General features: G+C 38.5%; 1 protein-coding gene across 1 annotated transcript in view; it reads left to right on the top strand.

The window, feature by feature from the left end:
- Positions 1-24,590, top strand: part of LOC127454009 (piezo-type mechanosensitive ion channel component 1-like) — a 141,822-nt gene that overhangs the window by 27,980 nt on the left and 89,252 nt on the right. Inside the window, exon 2 of the mRNA XM_051720917.1 lies at positions 9,245-9,340. Coding sequence (XP_051576877.1) covers positions 9,245-9,340 — 96 coding nt within the window. The remainder of the gene's footprint in view (positions 1-9,244; positions 9,341-24,590) is intronic.

Below are 24,590 nucleotides of genomic sequence, written 5' to 3'. Positions count from 1 at the left end.
AGGCTGACATAGGGGGGCCAGGGTAGCTCAGCAAGTAAAGACACTGACTACCACACCTGGAGTCGCAAGTTTGAATCCAGGGCATGCTGAGTGACTCCAGTCAGGCTTCCTAAGCAACCAATTGTCCCAGTTGCTAGGGTGGGTAGAGTCATGTTGGGTTAACCTCCTCATGGTTGCTATAATGTAGTTCTCACTCTCAGTGGGGCACGTGGTGAGTTGTGGGTGGATGCCTCAGAGAATAGCATGAAGCCTCCACACGCGCTAGGTCTCTGTGATAACGCGCTGTGAATGATGCCATAAAGTCAGTCTTCTTATACTCTCAAGTCAATCTTAGAAATCTTTTATAAAGAATTTTATGAAATCTCAATAGAAACAATGAATGGGAAAAATACTTCTGAAACCAAGATGGCTGAAAAATTGGGCAGGCACTGTTGTGCTCTATTTCTGGTGCGTTACACTGGGTAGCTCCTTCCACTCTCATTGGTCTAAATTCCCACTTCTCATAACATAATAAAATATTTTCTGATTGGCTGCGACTGTGGTGAGTCAAGCAGCTGTTTCAAGTTCAGTGTGAACAGACAAACTGACTCGTTGCTGGAATTTTATCGCAATTACCTTATTTGATTTGAAGGAGGTACAGTACAGATTATACTATATTATCAAATTATTATAAGAAAGAAAGTGGCCTTTGAAACTTGACTATTGATTCATCTCCCATTCTCTCACTTTTTGTCCCACACATACCGATACAGTGAGATCAGTGGTGAGTCCAGCTGCAGCAGATCTTGTTTCTGCATTAGGACCGCCCATATCAACATGTTCTCATGCATCTCGTATTCAGAGCATCTTACCACCTCCTGTTTTTCCATACTTTCTATTTCCACTCTGTGGGCTGAAGGACGGCCATCATTTGTAACGGCTTCTCATGTGGTTGTCGTGAGGGCAGGAAACGCATGTGTGCTGTGTTTATATGAAACCGGCTGGTAGCGTAAGACAGCTGTGTGTTCTGATTGGTTGTGCTGGAAAGGTTTCCAAAGAGACCAATGTGCATAACTGCCATGAAAATAATGTCACAATATAAAAAATCTTAATGGCCCTAAAACTAGCCTTCATTTTCAATATGCAAAATATAAATTCTTATTTGTTTCTTTTCATTTCAGATTAAATTAGGACCAGGATATTTCTTGACAGGTTTTGTGAAAATCATCCCATTAGATATTTGATCAAGTATGACTAAAGTCACTGACTTTTTTTTACCTAAAAGTTCATATGTTGACACACATGTAAAATATTCCTCACATTAAGCCACCAAAACAAAAATATATGCAACAAAATCACAGGTGCTGTTGGCAGGTGCTGTTTCATGGAGCGACAGAGCTTGCGTTGTTTGTTACCAATATAAAAGGGGAAAAAAATGAGAATCCAGTCATTATAGGATAAAAAAATATACTTTTTAAATAAAAATAAAGCAAAATACAGTTTCCTGTCCTGTTAGAAATATTTATGGCTGGTAAATTTTCTCTGTTCTGCCGCAATTGGCAGGTGTAGCAAAATGTTTGGACTCCAGTTTCATGTGTGCACAGACATCCAATTGAAATTTTAATAGTTTAATGGCTGGAAAAGATGAAGAGTGTTTAGTGCTGATTTTAGACATGTCTTCTGATTGCAGAGGATTTGCTCTTTGCAGGTATGCAGATTGGCGCATCTGTGACTGTGAAATAGAAGACACTGATTGTAGGTTTGATCCCGGCTAAAGTTGATGTGTATTCACTGGTCCTAGAAAGTTGTGAGAACCACTGTGCTTAAACCTCAAACCACTGCGACACATTATATCTCCACAAAATGCTGTTTGTGGGTTTGTGGTAAATGGAGCAAAACACATAAGTTGATGATATTTTCATTAGAGGCAAGCCTATGTGTTTTTATTACGATTAATCTGTCCCAATAGTTGCTTTTTGGAATTATCGGTTATCTGCAAAAATCTATGCTGATAGTTGCCGATAGTTTTTATTTTATTTTACTCCAACATTATAACAGCAGCCTCTAGAAGTGAAATAAAAACAATCACTGACACCTCGTGGGGATTTGTTGGATCTAAGTCTTTTATCATTGACAATATTCGCCCATATTTTTATCCTCAATTCAATGCATATTTTGTTATTTTGATTAAATAAATCAAGTGTTCTAAATCAAAACGATAGCATGCAAAGAAAAATTAGACTATATAGAAATGTTCCTCGTAGCACATATATCATGTCTCCAACTTTCTTGTAAATAAGAAAAAATAAAAACTCATTTGGTGATATATACAATCCTCAATCTGGCGAATATAGGCCCTAAAAGCTTAATATGGTAAACACTTAAATAAAGAGCATTCTAACTGAGCCAATTTTCCATCATTTCAAAATAAGAGTCCTGAAATAGGTAAGCTTATTCCGGGCTTGTTTATAGTTAAAAGTCCTGTGTTGGGCACCAAATCTTAATTTTTTCTGATTATTATTGGGATTTGCTTGCACACTGGACTGCATCTGGAATTGTGTTAATTCTGAGCTCTTGAAGCCTCTATTTCTGTTCCCATCTTAGTAAGAAAAGACTAAGAGCACTTTTTAACATTCTACAAATCGATTTTAAAAATTATCGGCCAATAAATCGGTTATCGCCTAATCTTCATTTTTTTCTGGTTATTATTGTTCTATCAGGAAGACTTGCAGACTTGAGTAAAGTTTTAGATTACATTTATTTGATGAATAAAAAACAGAAATGTAATGTCTCTCTCTGGCGTAAGCCCCGTCTGGCGGTCCAAAGAAGTTGTACTCGGAACCGTCAGATCCTGCCGGATATAGGAGGCAGGGGCGAGGAGCCTACCACCATGCAGGACGGGACTCAACTGGTGGTGGTAGGGCGGTGGAGGTTGCTGTGTTGGCACACTGAAACAGCAATGTGATAGATTGTGAGCAGACATATAAAGTGATGGCTGACATGTGATTGGATAGGAGATACCTAGTTGATGGTGCGATGATGTACAGCTGCTAGTCTTCCTGCTAGAACTACGCTGCACGTACATGGATTTGGTTGCAAAATAGACTACATCTGGAATTATTTTTTTTTTTTCTAATTTTGGACTCTTCTAGCCTTTTTGTCTGTCCCCGTATTAGTAAGAAAAGACTAAGAATTATTATTTTTTTTACATTCTGTAAATCGTTTTAAAAAACCGATTGATTGGTTATCGGCCTAATGTTCATTTTTCTCTGGTTATTATTAGGATTTGGTTGCAAAATAGACTGCATCTGGAATTTTTTATTTTTATTTATTTTTTATCTTAGACTCTTGTAGCCTTTTTGTCTGTCCCCATATTAGTAAGGAAAGACTAAGATTTTGTTTTTGTTTTTTTTACATTTTATAAATCAATTTGAAAAACTATCGGCCGATTAATCGGTTATCTATTCCACCTTAGTTATCGTATCGGTAAAATCCACTGTTGGTCGACCTCTAATTGTCATCATAATAAAAAATCTGATATGTTTCATTGCTGGGAGTGTTTCCTAAACATAAAGGCACATATCACCAATGATACAGCAACTTGAAACAATTTCATAGAACAAGGAGATGATTATACAAATAACACTTGAATCTGAAAACCAGTGGAGAAATCACTTAGTGGTATGCCAACTTGAAGGAATGCCCCTTCTACCTGGCAACAAGCAGGTGACACTGAGGAGGTCCATAAACAGCAGGTGGTAAAAGCCTGTAGGTCTCAGGGTGACATTCTAGAGGGGACATTACTAGATCTGTATAATGTCAACAGTGCACACTGAAACATAACACAGTGATTTAAGAGAGATACGCTGTGTCTGCAAGTCTGACCGTGTGCTCAGCTGTGACTGTTTAACATTCTGTCACTTGTTTGCCAGGTCAGGGCTTTGTAGAGCTGCATATGCATGTTCAGAGACAAAGGCCATTTTTGTTTTGGGTAAATGCAGGAAGGGAATGCATGCATACCATTTTTGAAATATATTTCTTTTTTTCTCTCTACATTTTGGCCTTCCACCCGCACTGAGATGGTGTTTTTGACAGCGATAATGGAGCTTTTCGAAAAAGCTCTCCCAATTAAATACATTTAACATAACATTGTAATGTGGACAGGGAAAACAGAGATATCTAAAAACAATTACGTATTTGTCATCATGTGATGCAGTCATGTGATCCATTCAACCCAAAACAATCAAGATGGCAGCCCATGTTGTAGCGGCAATGTTGTGCCTGCTATTCACTTTGATAGCATTGTTAAAGATAAATGTTACTTTGTACAACCGTCACATTGCACAAAAATCTGATCTCAGTGATTTCGACCATGGCATGATTGTTGGTGCCAGACGGGCTGGTTTGAGTATTTCTGTAACTGCTGATCTCCTGGGATTTTCACGCACAACTGTCTCTAGAGTTTACTTAGAATGGTGCCAAAAACAAAAAACAACCAGTGAAATGGACGGAAATGCCTTGATGATAAGAGGGATCAATGGAGAAAGGCCAGACTGGTTCGAACTGACAGAAAGGCTACAGTAACTCAGACAGGTACAGTTGTAGTGAGCAGAACCGCATCTCAGAATGCATAACACGTTGAACCTTGGGGCGGATGGGCTACAGCAGCAGAAGACCACATTGTATATCAGCCATCGGCCGCCCTGGCTATTAAAAATCCTTGTATCGGGGGCCTGGGTAGCTCAGCAAGTAAAGATGCTGACTACCACCCCTGGAGTCATGAGTTCGAATCCAGGGCATGCTGAGTGACTCCAGCCAGGTCTCCTAAGCAACCAAATTGGCCCGGTCACTAGGGAGGGTAGAGTCACATGGGGTAACCTCCTCGTGGTCGCTATAATGTGGTTCTTGCTCTCGGTGGGTTGTGTGGTGAGTTGTGCGTGGATGCCACGGAGAATAGCGTGAAGTCTCCACACGCATTATGTCTCCACAGTAACACGCTCAACAAGCCACGTGATAAGATGCGTGGATTGATGTCTCAGACACGGAGGCAACTGAGATTCATCCTCCGCTATCCGAATTGAGGCGAGTCACTACACCATCACGTGGACTTAGAGTGCATTGGGAATTGGGCATTTCAAATTGGGAAGAAAAAAAATTCTTATATCGGTCGACTTCTAGTATACACTGTTAACACTAATGTTAGAGCACTATAAGCATAGTATTTTGCTACTGCTTGGTTTTTATTAGTGTTTTACCAGCCCCTGCTGTGTTCATGTTGGAGCACATTCGCTGCTGGTAACTAGGGAAGGAGCTTTCAGTGAAAACACAGTCATCAGACTGATGCATTGATCACAGAGCTGTCTGTCTGCATCTACTCATTCCTAAAAGATTTTTAAAAGAAAAAAAGATCCCTCCGAAACTGTCACATTTATGAAAACTTTGATATCGCCAAGAGGTATCAAAGAAACTAGCTTTGCACGTTTACCTCTGTTATCTCCATTGCATTTTTCCTTGCATTGAAGGGATAGTTCACCCAAAAATAACATTTGTCATCATTTACTCACCCTGTGTGACTTTATTTTTTTTCTTTTTCTTTTTATCCCCATTTGGAATGCCCAATTCCCAGTATTTAGTAGGTCCTCGTGGTGGCACGGTTACTCACCTCAATCCGGGTAGTGGAGGACAAGTCTCAGTTGCCTCTGCTTCTGAGACCATCAGTCTGCACATCTTATCATGTGGCTCGTTGTGCATGACACTGCGGAGACTCCCAGAATGTGGAGACTCATGCTACTCTCCGCGATCCATGCACAACTTACCACGCGCCCCATTGAGAGCGAGAACCACTAATCGTGACCACGAGGAGGTTGCCCCATGTGACTCTACCCTCCCTAGCAACCGGGCCAATTTGGTTGCTTAGGAGACCTGGCTGGAGTCACTCGGCACACCCTGGATTCAAACACACGACTCCAGGGGTGGTAGTCAGCGTCAATACACGCTGAGCTACCCAGGCCCCCGACTTTCTTTTGTACAGCACAAAAGCTGAATCTGAAGAATATCCTGGCAGCTCTTTTCCGTATATTGAAAGTGAATGATGACTGGGGATTTCATGCTCCAAAATGACAAAAAAAAAACAAATGTGTAATTTTGAACTCTCAAAAATGGTAATTAGGGGCCAAGCACTAAAGGTGCGTAGCCCCCCCCTAGTTGTATACTCTCAACCAAGAATATCTCTTTGACATCAGTCAGACTTGTTGATTGTGTGGTGCAGTGGTTAGATCTCTGGGCTTCAGTTCAAAGGACTGGGTGAACCCTGGTTTGAGTCCCGCTTCAGCTGGTATAAACATTGTGACTCTGTTGTGCTGGAGCTCTTTGCAATGTGCTTAGGGAATGGCTTTAGGGTTGGGCCCTGTTCATTGCTGCTTGCAGCTATATTTTTGAAATTATTGTTTTTACTACTTTCAACATTATTTGTACTTCAAACTGTTATTTTGTTGGACAAGCAAAACTAGCTTCATGCCACGTGACCCAGATTTGTTTTTCAAAAATGGGTCAAACGTTACAATTTGCCATATTGTGAGCCCCATATCTCTGGGATCTAATCATATAGTGCCTTAAAAATTACATTTAAAAAAGGAAAGTTTGTTCTGAACACAAAACCTAAAAGGATATTAAGATACCTTTAATAGTTATGGAATTACAGGCAATCCAACTTTGGAAAAAACAACAACAATAAAAGTTTTAGGAGTCACATCATTGTCATATAATGACATATATCGTCAACTTATTTGAGTAATAGACCTACCTGGCTCTGTGTGTAAATAAAATAATGATGCTGCCACCTTTCTAAGGTTATTTTTATGACCTGTAGTTTTGCTCCAAAATCATAGGCAAAAATTGTCATTTTGACCCCCCTTTATGAGATAATACTTATACTATTATACACTCACCGGACACTTTATTAGGTACACTTGTACATCTACTTATTCATGCAATTATCTAATCAACCAATCATGTGGCAGCAGTGTAATGTATAATATCATGCAGATACGGGTCAGGAGCAACCATGCAGATACGGGTCAGGAGCTTAAGTTAATCTTCACATCAACCATTATAATGGGGAAAAATGTGCTCTCAGTGAGTTCGACCTTGGCATGATTGTTGGTGCCAGACGGGCGGGTGTGTATTTCTGTAACTGCTGATCTCCTGAGATTTTCACACACAACAGTCTCTAAAGTTTACTCAAAAAACCATCCAGCAAGCGACAGTTCTGTGGGCGAAAACGGCTTGTTAATGACAGAGATCAGAGGAGTTCTATGCACAAAAGCATTTCTGAACATACAACACGTCGAACATTGAGGCGGATGGGCTACCTCTGGGTAGCACTACTGTCAGTTTAGAACAGAAAACTGAGGCTGCAGTGGCCACAGACTCACCAAAACCGGACAGTATATGATTTAAAAAACATCGCCTAGTCTAACAAATCTGGATTTCTGCTGAGGTACACAAATGGTAGGCCCACTGCTGCCTCAGTTTTCTGTTCTTGGCTGACAGAAGTGGAACCCGTCGTGGTCTTCTGCTGTTGTAGCCCATCCGCCTCAAGGTTCGACATGTTAAGCATTCTGAGATGTAATTCTGCTCACTACAATTGTACAGAGCGGTTATCTGAGTTACCATAGCCTTTCTGTCAGCTCGATCCAGTCTGGCCATTCTCCGTTGATCTCTCTCATGAACAAGGCAATTTCATCCACAGAACTGCTGCTCACTGGTTGTTTTTTGTTTTTCGCACCATTCTCTATAAACTCTAGAGACTGTTGCATGTGAAAATCCCAGGAGATCAGCAGTTACAGAAATCCTCAAACCAGCCCGTCTGGCACCAACAATCATGCCAGTCTAAATCACTGAGATCAAATTTTTTTTCCCCATTCTGATGGTTGATGTGAACATTAACTCCTCTACGAGTTACCCATGTCTGCATGATTTTATACATTACACTGCTGCCACATGATTGGCTGATTAGATAATCGCATGCATAATTAGATGTACAGGTGTACCTAATAAAGTGGCCGTTGAGTGTTTATAATAATATTATAGATAATAGATAATAATTTACTATGTATGATATAATCAATAACTTTTGATATAATCAAAAATATTTTTTTACATTAAAACATATTACATTGCATTAAATATATATATATATAAATAATAATAATTAGCCAGAGAAGTCCCTCAAATTTGGTTGATTTTAAATGGAATAACCCCATCTTGTTAAAAAAATAAATAATTTTTCACAGTACATGGTAACAACCAGCTAAGCTGGTTTTTACTGTAGCTTTTTATGTTCTTTTACCATAAAAATTATGTAAAAATGTTTTACAGTGCATGCATGCACAACATGCAGTGGCCAATTGTGGTCCGATTAATGTTTATACATGTTGAATGAAGCTGAACTACAATGGTACAATCTGAATTTGGAGCTTGAAAGTCCCGGTCCTTCTTCACTTTCATTATATGGAAAATAGTAGCCCAGGATATTCTTTGAAAATTCTCCTTTTGTGTTCCACGAAAGAAAGTAAGTCATACGGGTTTGGAACGACATGAAGGTGCATAAATAATGGCATCAATTTCATTTTTGGGTGGACTGTTCCTTTAAAGCACTGTTTTTCGGGTGAAATCATGAGCCCCATTCACAGAACACTGTGTGTCTTTGTTCCTGCATCGTAATGGTCCCTACAGCTCTGTAGCCTTCAAGCCTGTGAAACTTTCTGGCCGCCGGCCATAGACAGACTTCTCAAACAAAGCATTCAGTCATCTGCTTGAATTACAGATTTAGGGACAGCAGAAGAGTTTTGTAGGCTCTGAGGTGTTGTTGGGATGGAATGGAAAATAAACGTCACAGGGAGGTTTCCTTTTCTAGCCGCTGCAGGGGGCAGGGAGCTCCCGTATGCCTTGGCAGACCCTCATAGTGTCTGAACTAGTCTCCGAATACTTTGCATGTGGGCCTATCAGCTTGATGAAGGGTGTGTGCTTTATCAACATCATCAAAGACCTGTAAAGAGGGCACAACTGCACGCCAACCAGCTTAGACTGGACAAAAGGCAATCATGGTTTAAAGGGACCGTGTGTGGACAAGGAAATCATCACTATTACTATCGCTAACTCTTAGGGTTAGGGGTACTTTCAAACCTCTATGTGTGATAACAGTGTTAATGAATGAATATGACTGAATTAACTGAACTGATTTTTCTCTTTTTTTTTCCCACAGCCTGCATCTTCCGTTACAATGCTCTTTCTTTAGTCTATCTTCTGTACCTGCTGCTGCTTCCATGGTTTCAATGGCCCAATAAACACACACTACGAGGTGAGACAGTTTCCCAATGCTTTGCTTTTCAATGTCACAGTCCTCTGTCTGGCAGGAAACATTGCTAAACTGTAAAAACAATTTGATTGCTAAATGAATAAATGTGTGTGACTGGCTCGGGAATGTTGTTTTGGTGAATTACATGAGAACTAGTGCCATCTCCAAATGGCACACCTGTGGATGGTTCACAGACTCTCTGAAGCAAAATCTGATTGGCTGGCTTCACGCAATTTCTGAGATTCATTCTGCACAAGTTTATATGAATCTGCTGGAAAACACGTAGTGCTGGATTTGACAAAATTGCTAAAGTCCTTGGCTCTGAGTATTTGATAATATTCAAGGGTTTTGTTTCAGACACTTGGAAGGAAGGAAGCAAGACAGCTGTACATTCCTCGAATTCAGAGTTATTGACATTAAATTAGATTTACACACATGGCAAGCGCTTTTATTCAAAGGAACTTTCAAGGTTCAGGGTGTATATTTATCAGCATGTGGTAAATATATATATACTGATCAGCCACAACATTAAAACCACTGACAGGTGAAGTGAATAACATTGATTATATTGTTACAATGGCATCTGTCAAGGGGTGGGATATATTAGGCAGCAAGTGAACAGTCAGTTCTTTAATTTTATGTGTTGGAAGCAGGGAAAATGGGCAAGTGTAAGGATCTGAGCGACTTTGACCAAGCCCACAGAAGAGCTACTGTTGCACAAATTGCTGAAAAACTTAATGCTGACCATGATAGAAAGGTGTCAGAACACACAGTGCATCGCAGCTTGCTTGCATGCTGACCCCTGTCCACCGCCAAAAGCACCTACAATGGGCACGTGAACGTCAGAACTGGACCATAGAGATGGAAGAAGGTGGCCTGGTCTGATGAATCACGTTTTCTTTTAGATCATGTGGAAGGCCTGGTACGTGTACATTGTTTACCTGGGGAAGAGATGGCAGCAGGATGCACTATGGGAAGAAGGCTGGCCGGTGGAGTCAGTGTGATGCTCTGGGCAATGTTCAGCTGGGAAACTTTGGGTCCTGGCATTCATGTGGATGTTACTTTGACACGTACCACCTACCTAAAGATTGTTGCAGGCCACGTACACCCCTTCATGGCAATGGTATTCGCTGATGGCAGTGGCCTCATTCAGCAGGACACTGCAAAAATTGTTCGTGAATGGTTTGAGGAACATGACAAAGAGTTCAAGGTGTTGACTTGGCCTCCAAATTCCCCAGATCTCAATCCGATTGAGCAACTATGGGATGTGCTGAACCAACAAGTCCGATCCATGGAGGCCCCATCTCGTAACTTACCAGACTTAAAGGATCTGCAGCTAGTGTCTTAGTGCCAGATACCACAGGACACCTTCAGAGATCTTGTGGAGTCCATGCCTTGATGGGTCAGAGCTGTTTTGGCAGCACGAGGGGGACTTACACGATATTAGGCGGGTGGTTTTAATGTTGTGGCTGATCGGTGTATATATATATATATATATATATATATATATATACAGCTCCACAAAAATTTAAGAGACCACTGCAAAATTATCAGTTTCTCTGGATTGGATGTATGGTTTGAGTAAAATGAAAAAAAAAAAAATACAAATTATTCTATAAAGTACTGATAACATTTCTCCCAAATTCCAAATAAAAATATTGTAATTTAGAGCATTTATTTGCAGAAAATGACAACTGATCACATTCCAGAGGTTTTGGGGTTCAGGTCTGGAGATTGGGCTGACCATGACAGGGTCTTGATCCGGTGGTCCTCCATCCACACCTTGATTGACCTGTCTGTGTGGCATGGAGCATTGTCCTGCTGGAAAAACCAATCCTCAGAGTTGGCGAACATTATCAGAATTATCAGTTGGCGAGCAGAAGGAAGCAAGTTTTCTTCCAGGATAACCTTGTACGTGGCTTGATTCATGTGTCCTTCACAAAGACGAATCTTGGTGAAGCACCCCCAGATCATCACCGATCCTCCACCTGGTCGTCTAATGGTTAGACGGAGACCTGGAGAGGCCTTCAAGCCAAAGTGTTTCACACCCACTGTGAAATTTGGTGGAGGATCAGTGATATGATACTGTGTGTGTGTGTGTATATATAATATTAATGTGTTTATAATATTAATATGTTTATAAGCAGTTACAAATCTAAATATAAAAATATGATCTTCACATATTTAGGAAACTGGTCGACACAGTGACACATTTAGACAGCAATTACTGTACATTTAATGTATAATCTGATTTACTATAATTATAAAATATCATATAATTATTTATTATTTTTATATAATAATAATAATAATAATAATAATAATATATTAGGAGTGAAAGGTTTAGAGTTTTTCAAGAAAGTATAGATATGAATATAAAAACTTTTAAAAACCTACACTCTTACTCCAGTAAGTGCTGACATTTAAGAATAACAATTAGTCAGTTTGCCAAACCATGAGTTAACTGACCATAACAATCGATTATAAACAATTATAAACCACTAGCCATTCATTCCTGTTGTTTAATGAGATAATACATAAAAGGCTCTTTGGCTGTCTAAAGTGGTTTTGTATTCAGCTTGTCCCATAATTTGCTATGTATTATTATTATTTATTACATTTTTTTATACATTTATTTATATATAATAAAATATGTTATATTAAATTGAATATTTTAGTATGTTTGGATATTTAATATCTGAATTAATTTAAATGAATATTAATATTTATATGTGTTTTTATTGCAATTTATATATATATATATATATATATATATATATATATATATATATATATATATATATATAATTATATATATATAATTATTATTATTATTATTTTTTGACATTCAAGAATAGCAATTAGTCAGTTTGCCAAACCATGAGTTTACAGTTATAAACAATTATAAACAACAAGGCATTAATTCCTGCTGTATTAGAGAGAATGAGACTAAAACATCCGCAATGCTTAAAAAATGTAATAAATAAAAGGGTCTTTGGCTCTCAAAAATGTTTTTGCATTTGGTACTATATATTGAAAAGTTAAAAAAAATAAAATAAATAAATATATACTGTGTAGAGTATATATATATATATATATATATATATATATATATATATATATATATATATATATATACACACACACACACACATACATATATATATATATATACTGTGTGTGTGTGTGTGTGTGTGTGTATATATATATATATATATATATATATATATATATATATATATACTGTGTGTGTATATATATATATATATACATGTGTGTGTGTGTGTATATATATATATATATATATATATATAGTGTGTGTGTGTGTGTGTGTATGTGTATATATATATATATATGTATATATATATATATATATATATATATATATATATATATACACACACATGTATATATATATATATATATATATATATATATATATATATATATATATATGATATTTAATATGTCTATATATTCTTTTTTATATTGTTGTATATTTAAATCAACATTTATATTAATATATATACATTTTTTATAATAAAAACAACAGAACTCTAAATCTATTTAGTTATTGCTTAAGAATAGCAATTTGTCAGTTTGCCTCTTTTGCTCAAAAGTGGTATTGTATTCGCCTCTTCCCATCTGAGCACCTGTCTATGTAATGCAGGCAAGCACAAACAGACATCAAAGGGGCCTTGAGCACCTGCCCTTTTTCTTCCACGAGAGAAAGTGTCCTTTTTTTCTGGGGTGCTTTTTTTTTATTTTTATTTTTTTTATAAATGAATATATATATATATATTCCTGTTTGCACACAGCTTCCCTGTCAAACAAATATATTTACTGAATAAAAATCAAAATATCAGGTGAGGAGATGAGACTTTGTCGAGTTCCGATGCCCTCCCTCCCTCCCTCCGCGTCTCCGCGTAACAGTGCAGCATACATCGGCACATCAGACACACAGACAGGCAGACAGGCAGCAGCCCCTCCCAGCTCCTGTCCCAGTTGTTTTTCTTGGCTTGTGTGGAGGTGAGTGGTGATGAACAAAAGACTAAGCTACCAGTGCCTCGACTTACAGCTAATTAGCCAAAAGCCAAATATAGTTAACTTGTGTCTTGCTAACATGCATGACTCATGAGCTACTAGCTAATGTAATAAGTTGGCTAAAGTTTAGCTAAGGCAATATATCATGGCCATACAGGCTAATGTACTGTACTTAATGGAGACACTACAGGTGAATACAGTCAAATTTGTGCCTAATAACATCATCACAATCACCGCATTGATATGCAAATTAGGCGTTAATTATGCACTAATTTGCATACATTTGACAAGGCACTGCAGGCATATCACCACAGAACTTCCCCAGTTATGACTTACATCAAGAGTCTTTTCCCCTGAAATGTTATGTTTAAATATGCAGATTAGCTTGTTTTGGTTAATTTAGAAGAAATCTACAGATGCAAACAGATGGAGGGTAGTAGGCTTAAAACAAACACCATCTAAATGTGTATTTTGGAAGTTTTCTTTCCCTTAGAGTAAAAGAAGACATGGAAGCAAAATAGACCAAAATCTCAAAATTGACCACTACTTGAAAAAAGTGTCCTGACTTAAACAGTAACTTAATTTTGATCGTAGGCTCTTCATCTAATAACTAGCCATTCTATTAGTTTGTTGTAAGCTGATAGAGGGAGGAAGGAGAGACAACAAGGCAAGGAAGGAATGGAAGTAACAGATTTTATTTCAAAGTTCAAGACCTTTTTTTGTAATAATTTCAGTTAAGTTGCTGTATTTTCGTATTTTGTCAATCATTTTTTTGCAGTGTTTTTTCATTATTTTTGCAATGATTTTTCCTGTAAAATTAACAAAATAGCAGCAACAGCCTTTTTCAGTTTAGTGTGAAGATTTTTTGTTGATTTTGAAGTGTTATGTATTCCAATAACACCAATTTATTGCCTTGTGCAAAATAAAAAATTATTAGTGAAACTATCTCCCTCTCCTTGGTGCAGTTATTTATTCTAAATATATACTTGAAACTAGTAGCATAGAAAATATGCACATTGTGGCATAGTTTCCTTTGCTGTTGCCTGCTCTTGTGATTAACCTAGTTTACATTTACATTTATGCATTTGGCAGATGCTTTTATCCAAAGCAACTTACAGTGAACTTATTACAGGGACAATCCCCCTGGAGCAACCTGGAGTTAAGTGCCTTGCTCAAGGACACAATGGTGGTGGCTGTGGGGATTGAACCAGTTGATTACCAGTTATGTGCTTTAGCCCACTACGCCACCACCACTCCACATTGAATACTAAAGAAGACCATGGTCTCTGTGTGATTATTTCGTAGAAATCTGTTGAGTATGAAACAATTGCATGAGTGTGAGGGAATTAAAATAAATTGGTAAGGAAGTCATAGTTGTGTTAATATATTTAACGTTTTGTTTAAAAAACATATTTAAATAAATAATTATGAGAAATGCCCTTTTTTTCCACTTGAGCCCCTGCCCCCCCAAAATGTCTGTCCATGTCCCTGATGTAATGTAATACCTCACTATGACGTATTAATGAGGAGGAAGTAGAGAACTAGTTGTTTTGGCACCTTGGTTTCAATAAAGCCTTTTTTTGGACTTACGAAGAAGTTTTCGATTCTGAAATGTACAGTATGTTTTTATAGTGCTATGAACTCTTATATGTCAAGATATGGTAAGTTTGATTTCCAATTCATGACCCCTTAAAGAGATAATGTTTCAGGGCTTTGATCCAGTTTAGATGTCTTTGGTTTTCTCTGGGAGTGGCACTGAACAAAGCTTTTGGAAGAGCAGCATCAGTGATAATATAGGGGGTGTTTACTCATACAATGATTTGCAGTAACAAAGCGACCTGAAATGAGTAGGTTACCCAAATATGACATTTCTGTCCAAATGGAGTCTCATCTCATTTATACTGGCAATACCTCTCATTTGGTATCCAACTTTTAAAAGCTATGGCCAGTTGAGCTAAGGCTGGTCGTCTATCTCTGGGCAGTAGTCCAGAGCACTATAGCTCACAGCAGGTGATCAACAGAGCCGCTTCCTGTTTAAGAGGCAGGAATGCTGGACACAAAGGTGTTGACAGTATATACTTGATAACAGGGCTTAACAAGGTGCTGAAAAGTTGATGATAGTTTGATGCTCTGTATAAAAGAGCCGCTCTACTCAAGCTGTGACTACTTCACGGCTTATAACAGAAGTATGTGGCCAAGTGAGTGGAGTGACACAATACTGAAATACTGATGATAACGGCACGCCTCAAGCTAAATGTGTCTCGTCACCACTGTCATAAGTCCAGCATTGCGTATCTCCTAAACTGAACAGGTTTCTACAGTTCTATTGTAATTTATTCACATTTTCCAAACCTGTTTAGTCAACTAATTGGTCTCACGGAAGCTGACTAATTATGTTGGTTTTGGGTTCACCTAACCCCGATGGAACACGTTTCTTATGGGGCGTTTACATACGAACATTCTTGCATTCAGAGACATCTAGATGGAGTGCAATGTAATGGAACAAAACACAACAGTTTTTAGATGTTGGTTTTTTTTTTTGTTCTTTTTGAGCTATTTTCACCTGTTCATGATTCAGTCAATTCCCAATTGATAAAGTCAATGGATATTTTTACAGATGAAAAAGTTTTGTCCTACATTTTATTTCTTGTTGAATATCCTGTTCCCTTTCGATTCCTTCTTAGATGACCTTGTTGAAACCCTTATTCAATCACGTCAATCCTCTTATTGGTGTCTGAGAAGGAGCCCCGCCCCCTCATGCACGCAGTTGGCCTTTACAACCGGGCGCTCAGTCACCATATCTTCCGAATTTTCTTCATTCAAGACCGCAAACTTTGTTTTCATCTTGGAACCCTTTCTACTTCGCCGTCGATATACATTTATAGTGTTCTTCTCTTTAGACGCTCGTCGTTGATCAATGCGGCACTTCGGCAAAACTCCTACCTGCTTCCCACAGCCCTGTTAATGTTAATGTGTTTCAGAAGGGGCAAATTATTGGCCTGCATCAAGCAAAGAAAACAATTAAGGAGATTGCTGAAATCACTGGAATTGGGTTAAGAAATGTCCAACACATTATTTAAACCAGGAAGGATAGTGGTGAACCGTCAGCTTCGTGGAAGAAATGTGGTCAGAATTGTTTTTTTGAATGATCGTGATCAGAGATCACTAAAACGCTTGGTGAAGTCACATCTTTAAAAATCGACAGTAGAACTCACGGCTATGTTCAATAGTGAACGTAAGAGCATTTCCACATGCACAATGCGACGAGAATTTACAGGATTGGGACTAAACAGCTGTGTGGCCACAAGAAAGCCACTTGTTAGTGAGGCTAATCAGAAAAACGACTTCAATTTGCTAGGGAGCATAAAGATTGGACTGTGGAGCAATGGATAAAGGTCATGTGGTCAGATGAGTCCAGATTTACCCTATCCAAAGTGATGGGCTCGTCAGGGAAAGAAGGGAAGCATATGAAGCAATGCATCTATCATGCATAGTGCCCACTGTACAAGCCTCTGGAGGCAGTGTTATATCTGGGGTTGCTTCAATTGGTCAGGTCTAGGCTCAGCAACGTTATGCAGCAATAAAATGAAATCATCGGACTACCTGAAAGTACTGAATGACCAGGTTATCCCATCAATGGATTTTTTCTTCCCTGACAGCACGGGCATATTCCAGGATCACTATGCCAAGATTCATCAGTCTCAAATTGTGAAAGAGTGGTTCAGGGAGCATGAGGAATCATTTTCACTCACGAATTGGCCACCACAGAGTCCTGACCTTAACCCCATTGAAAGTATTTGGAATGTGCTGGAGAAGACAAGGGGTTCGACTCTCCCGTCATCAATACAAGATCTCAGCCAAAAATTAATGCAACTCTGGACGGAAATAAATGTTGTGACGTTGCATAAGGTTGTCGAAATAATGCCACGAAGAATGCGCGCTGTAATCAAAGCTAAAGGCGGTCCAACTAAATATTAGAGTATGCGACTATTTTTTTGGCCAGGCAGTGAATAATAAAGTGTGTTTCTTCTAGTTTGTGTCTTTTGTGTTTAACAGCATTTCTTGTCGTGTTACTCTGAGACGTCTTATAGTTAGCCCGCCACTATGGCGGGTAGATGAGTAAAATTACTCGCCATGCGCATGATATAGGCTGCCCGCATTTGGCGGTTGCTAATTTCATACCCTGGGCCACTATTTAATATATTTGGTGACTTCCCAGCTCCATGGTTTTTGTAATTTCCCAATATTGTCGATCATCGTCTGTCAATGAGTGTCGCAATCAGCATTGGGATATTTGTCAAATATCGGCAATTTCCGATTACATGTACTATATACAGTATTAAAAAGTAAAAAAAAAAAATATATATATATATATTATAGCATATTTAACATGAAACAATTAAAAAAAAAATACCAGTTACTGTTACTACTGTAAATAAGTTTTAGTAAGGGTGATGATATGTAATGGTGCATGCCAAAATAATCCAGCAGAGCGGATCCCTAGCGGGAGGGGTCCTGTGATACCACTCATGCGAAAACAAGGCTTCAGTAATGCTGCAAAAACACTTTAGCGCATGTAAAGCGCAGCAGTAGTAATTTTGCTAACCCTGGACAAACCAAAATGTTGCCAGACTCTGGATTTGAAAGAGGAAGGCGGATTTTGAATAGTCTTCACAAAATAACTGCACCATCTAAGGGAGTGTTGTTGAATTACTGTATTGTTTGTTTATGAGAAATATTTTTCCCAGGTGCATTTAGTAACTTTAGTCTTCATTTTACTGTGGCTAATCATGATTTCCTACATGTATTGCAAAATTACTATTCATGTCTTCAGAATTTCCCTTACAAAAAAATCTTAACTAGCTGCAAATTTGCCGCAAATGTGCAGCTCGTTATTTTCACATGCAAATGAGCTTGTGAATTGCTGCAAATGCTTGCCAGAAGTTTGCAGGTTAATAACCCTAACCGAACCAGTGAACAATGTTATCATGATTAACCCCTAACGTTTAACCCTAACCCAAACCTAAACATAACCATACATTTTTTTTCCCTTTTTTCTCCCAATTTGGAATGCCCAATTCCCAATGTGCTTTTAAGTCCTCGTGGTCACATAGTGATTCGCCTCAGTCTGGGTGGCGGAGGACGAATCCCAGTTGCCTCCGCGTCTGAGACCGTCAACCCGCGCATCTTATCACGTGGCTTGTTGAGCGCGTTGCCACGGAGACATAGCGCGTGTGGAGGCTTCACACCATCCACCATGGCAACCACACTCAACTCACCACACACCCCATCGAGAACGAACCACATTATAGTGACCACGAGGAGGTTACCCCATGTGACTCTACCCTCCCTAGCAACCGGGCCAATTTGGTTGCTTAGGAGACCTGGCTGGAGTCACTCAGCACGCCCTGGGATTCGAACTAGCGAGCTAGCGAACTCCAGGGGTGGTAGCCAGCGTATTTTACCACTGAGTTACCCAGGCCACATAACCATAATTTTATGGTTAGAAAACATCAGGTTTGGAACGAGACACGGGAAGCGTATTACAGGCCATTGACATACATCGGTCAAATTTGTTCACAGGCATTTTCTTTCTTAGAATAAAGTGTTGAATAGGAGTCTAGATAAAAGTAGGGCTGTCAATTGATTAAAATTTTTAATCAAATTAATTACATGGTGTCCCGATTAATTAATCAAATTAATCGCATATATAAATAATTGCTGAAAAAGCCCCTCATATAACAATAATTCAATATATAGTGATGAAATAATTATAAATAGTTATCTTTAAATATTTACAAATTCACTCACCTTGGTTGCGTCACGTCATAAACATACCATTTTTAGGTCGCTGTGTTAAATGTAGTTTAATACTTAGAAGAACACATCTTGAGATGTCTGCTGTAGAGATGGGTCGTTCATGAACGATTTGTTCATTTTGAACGAATCTTTTATGTGACTCAGAAGAACGAGTAGTCTCAGAGAGTGATTAGTTCATTTTGTGTTGGACGTGCATTCGCATTGCGCAACCTCCGTTCGTTTGTTACGTGAAAACTGCATAGGCGCTGTACAGGAAACCGAAATGATTAGTTCACCTTTCAACTCTTTTGGTCTGTGTCGTTCGTTCTTTTGTCACGTGACAGCCGTATACGCTATGCATTGCTCACACAGGAAACAGAAATGATTAGTTCACCTCTCGAGTCTTCTGGTCCGAGTCGTTCGTTCTTTTGTCACGTGACAGCCGTATATGCTGTGCACTGCACTGCATAGCGTATACGGCTGTCACGTGACAAAAGAACGAACGACTTGGACAAGAAGATTCAATCCAGAGGTGAACTAATCTTTCTGTTTCTCATAATTTGTCCTTGGCTGCATTATAATTTTTTCCTTATTGGGACTATAATCAAAGTTTGCGTAAGTAGACGTGTTGGGGGGGATTTGGCTATTGAAAATGTAACATTTTAATTTAATTCTGCTCAAATGAACGAAATGACTTGAATAAAGATTCATTCATTTTGCTGAATGAGACTCAAAGATCCAAGTCAGTAAAATGATCCGATCTTCCCATCACTAGTCTGCTGAAGGGTTGGTTTGTTCCCTGCATAATCGTTCATGCCTATCCAGCTGAAGTTTCGCTTACTGCCCCCTGGAGAAAACAGGTGGTACTTTAAGCTTGAATTTCTCAGGAATCGTACTTATTAAGGTCCAGGGACGAAACACGTTATTTTTTATAAAATGAATCACACTGAATTAACGCATTAAATCGACAGCCCTAGATGAAATGTTATGCTGTATTATAGCCACTTGTAATTCTGTTTGTTGATTGGTTGTTCTCTTTAGGAATAAAAGTCGAATCTTTTCATATAGGCCAAGTTGTACAATATCTTAAGATTTCACCATCTCGAGTTGTCATGAGACTATGTTGGGAATTACAACAGCTACCATGTTTGTTTTCCACTGTCTGGACATTTCTACACTTGTTACTCTCTAGGGAGGCTTACAGCAAGAACTGCTATGATGTGAATTAAGTGACAGTTTTCTAAATGTTTTTTTTTTCGCTGGGGATATTCTGGCACAGAATACCCACTCAGAAAAGCACTGTAACTGCCAGCCACAGTAAAATGAAACTTGACAGTGTACAATATTAATGGTTTTAATGAAAACCATCTTGCACATTCCCTACTACGGATTAACTGCTCATTCTGTGGCCTGGAAATGCGAGGAGCACCAGGCCAATTGTGAATAATCACAGGCTTAAAAGCTTTAGGAAAATATATATCACCTCAACAAATGTTAGCCAGGGTATATTTGGGTCAAATTCACAGGCATAGTCACAGTTTCTACAGTTATTTAGGGTTAGGCCTCACAGAATGGGGAATGGCTAATATTTGAACTCTAACTTGACCAAGTTACCTTTGAGTTTCTTGTAGACAGAGTAGTAGATGTTTGCGGTTGACATTGACTTGAGTCTAGTTTTAATTTAAACTGCGCAAGTTATTACATTTTTAAGAACGGAGTGACTATTGGCACACAGTTCGGGTCTTTGCACCCCAATAGTCTGGTGGGAACAGAAGTTTACGACAAACTGCCACAGTAGTATCGCTGCACTGGTGTGGGATGTAATGGCAGTGTGGATATGATTTTGCGTTTTTGGAAGAAACCATCATTTTTATGGAATTAGCCATGGTGCTACAACTGTAATATGGGGTTATTATAGTGACAATGGTTTTACTATAGTAATATTGTAGTAACTATGACTGTAGTAACCATGGTTAATTTTATGGTTACCATGATTTTACTACAAAATACCATGGGTTAGGATTAGGGGTAGAGGTTGGTATAGGGTGTCAGTGGGACTCTAAATAAACCTACGGTATACTGTATGTTAGTATTTAAATAGGGTTGAAAATAGGATCTGCCACTGTTTGCATTGGGGTCCAGATAGCATCTACCTACTAGTAATTTTTTTACACTTGGTGTAAATAGTATCCAACACTATCAGCACTTAGTGCAAATAGCATCAATCGTCATTTGCACTTAATGTGTATAGCTTTTGCCTTTTAAAGAGATATTACAAAGAAAAACCTTTATTTCTTTAAAATAACATGCACTAATAATTTGTGCACAGTAAGACCAAGAATATGTATTAAAGCAAATAGGGTCAGTTTTGATTTTATGGTGATTTAAATTCAATATAAAAATTCAACTCAATTTTGTTTTGCATTTCAATGCCTTTATCTGCATTCTATCTTTTAATTCAATATGTGCACGTCTTGTGCAAGTCTGTTTACGTTTTTACATCAAGAGTGGAGAAAAACTTGTAACTGTTGCATATGTACATACACGCTAAACCCCTGAATATTTAGTCCACATTTTAAACCACCGTTGCCGAGAAGAAAATAGTCAGATATCGGATGTCTGGTCTGAATGTTCATCTGGAGTTTTGGGAAATTATTTCTAGGCATCTATAGTCTGACAGTGGCAGTGCTATGCCAAATCCCTCTCATCTGCTCTGTACTTTCCCCTCAACAACCAGTTTTTCATGCTGTCATTCAGCGGTCATGCTCATTTTTATCAGTTGATTAGAATAACGTTGCTTTTGTGATGACTTGACCACATTTGATTTGTCTGGGTTTATGATCTTTGATCAACTCAATACTTCTTTCCAAGAGCTATTAAATCAATTCAAGCATGGTGGTTAGTGTCAGAGCTGTTCTCTAGGGGTTAGAGCATGTGGGCGACACAAGTTTGATGTTTCCTGAGTTTGAAGTGAGTAAATGATGAGAAAAGTTTGGGGTGAACTAAAATGGGTTTAATCTATAGTGGCTGTTGTTCTGAATGTTCATCACAAATGCACACTGGTATGTGAGGGTGATGAGATCTCACATGTTTTCCCACAATTACAGTATGTGAGTAAGAGGAAAGATCTGGAAAGAGGCAGCACTCTCTGGGGTGTGTGCGCCACGTACCCCACCTGCCATGGTCACAACTTGGGTTCAGGGTTTTACTCATGTTGGTTATGCCAGAAAAGAGTTCTATAAACTGCTCTTTCTCACATTCACTTCCTTAACCAAAGGTAGCTAGTGATACGCTTGGGAATACACAGATCTGTATGGAATTATTTGTTTTTCATAATGATGTTTCAAAAATGATATCCTTAGTTTCATTAACTATTTTGAACAATAATAGCAATATTTGGGCATTCTGTTGAAGACTAGGTTATTTCAGTTTTGTGAAATATTAAAATTACAATACTCTGCCATTATAATTTACTGTAGCAATATGCCAAGATACACAGTATGTATATTGGCAGAATAACCTCAAAATTGGCTGAAAATGTCCCACAGCTAATGTGTAAATCTCCTCGCTCAGCTTGCATAGGTAGACTGTTGATTTTTCCACAGAAGAGCACGGTAACATTGCACCATTTTGGGGGCTATCAAGTCGTTTCAGGTGCTCCAGAGCCCCGATTCTTGTTCAAACAAACAAGCCGCACGTGTCAAAACACACATGACATCAGAGTGATGTAGTTTTGCGGATCATCTCATAACGGCCCCACAGATTTCACACTCTCGCTGTAGCGTATAGCAGGTTGGAGGTTGACGGCGAGTACTGAACTGGCCTTTCATTGGATGTCCCTGGAACAAACCGGTGCAAATTCCAAGACAAACTGGAAAGACAAATAAAGCTCTGCAGAGGCCTTTCAGTGTGTCCATACCTGAGACTGATACAGCTTTCATTCTTACAAATGTCCTCAATCACCTCTTCAGTTGCTGCTGCAACCCAGTCGCACATACAGAGGGGTCTAAAAGTCTTGAGATCATATTGAATTTGTAGGATTTCAAATCTAATTTAAACCTGGAAATAAACAAAGTTTTAGGATTTTGACATTAGGAACATTATGATGTGAAATGAAGATTTTTTTTGTTTTTAGGATTCTGCACTTTTCAAAGTCTTTAATCAAATGTAAGTAAATTATTGACTTTGACCGTGTTAACTCCTGAATGTAAAAGGTCAGATTTCCTTGCGTCCATTAAAGCATGCAAGATGATCTTTGGAACATTCTTAAATCCTGCTCAATAATATGATCTTCAAGGTAGGGTTGCACCAGCTGTGTGTAAGGTCTCACTTAAGTTAGGACGTAAAGTTCAAACGAAGGGTTTAGTAGCTACTAGTTAGTTTGCAAAGTCAGTGCTTAATTTAGTTGCACCACCACTTCTCAAGGCAAGAATTTGCTAGTTGGTCCCAGGGTCAGAAATTAAGAGGGGCTCAGGGCAAACACTAGGCCCTCATAAAAGTACAAAATGCCCCTGAAAATCAAATCCGGGGGGCAATTACTGCCCCTTAATGGTAACAATCCCCCTGGAGCAACCTGGAGTTAAGTGCCTTGCTCAAGGACACAATGGTGGTGGCTGTGGGGATCGAACCAGCAACCTTCTGATTACCAGTTATGTGTTTTAGCCCACTACGCCATCACCACTCCTAAAATGGCCTTCTTTACAAAACACAAATTACTCTGCATTGCATTTTCCTAATATTCACAGAAGTTTATTACTCACACATGTGCTTACTTTGTACGTACATGGCTACGCTGTTGGAAAATTATCCTAGAAATCCCATCTTTGTGTGGCTGCAATGTAAACGTTGCAATATAACCACTGAATCAATATGATATCTGTGTGATATCTTCTGACAAGTTGTGCAGTTTAGCTGTCATCAAAGTATTTTCTGTGTCTATTTGCTTTCTATTTTATATTTTATTGTCTGTTACCTAGAGAGCATTTAAAGGTATCGTAGACCCATTCCCAACACAAAGTTAATTCCCAAAACATATTCTTTAGGACAATGTCTAAGGCACCATTGCATGTGAAGAGAAGGCTAATAAAACTTTATTTATTTATATAACACCTTTTAGCAATTGAGCACAAAGCGCTATATAAATGTAAATATAAATATAAAATCAAAACACAATTATTAAAACAAGCACAAAGTGCTTTACAAAAAATCAAATAAAACTCATGAATACACAAGGAATTACAAATTAGTTTTTGAATGAAACTTAAAAACAGACAAAAATTTAGCACATCTAATATCCCAGGGTAGGCTGTTTCATAATCGTGGGGCCTTCACTACAAACACTCTATCAACTTTTGTTTTGCATCTGGACCTTGAAACAGCCAACAGTTCACGACAAGAAGATCTAAGAGCT

The sequence above is a fragment of the Myxocyprinus asiaticus genome, chromosome 2 (assembly GCF_019703515.2).
Source record: "Myxocyprinus asiaticus isolate MX2 ecotype Aquarium Trade chromosome 2, UBuf_Myxa_2, whole genome shotgun sequence".
In the NCBI taxonomy this organism is placed as follows: domain Eukaryota; kingdom Metazoa; phylum Chordata; class Actinopteri; order Cypriniformes; family Catostomidae; genus Myxocyprinus; species Myxocyprinus asiaticus.
The sequence above is the reverse complement of the archived record's forward strand: the minus strand, read 5'-3'. Positions and strand labels throughout refer to the sequence as shown.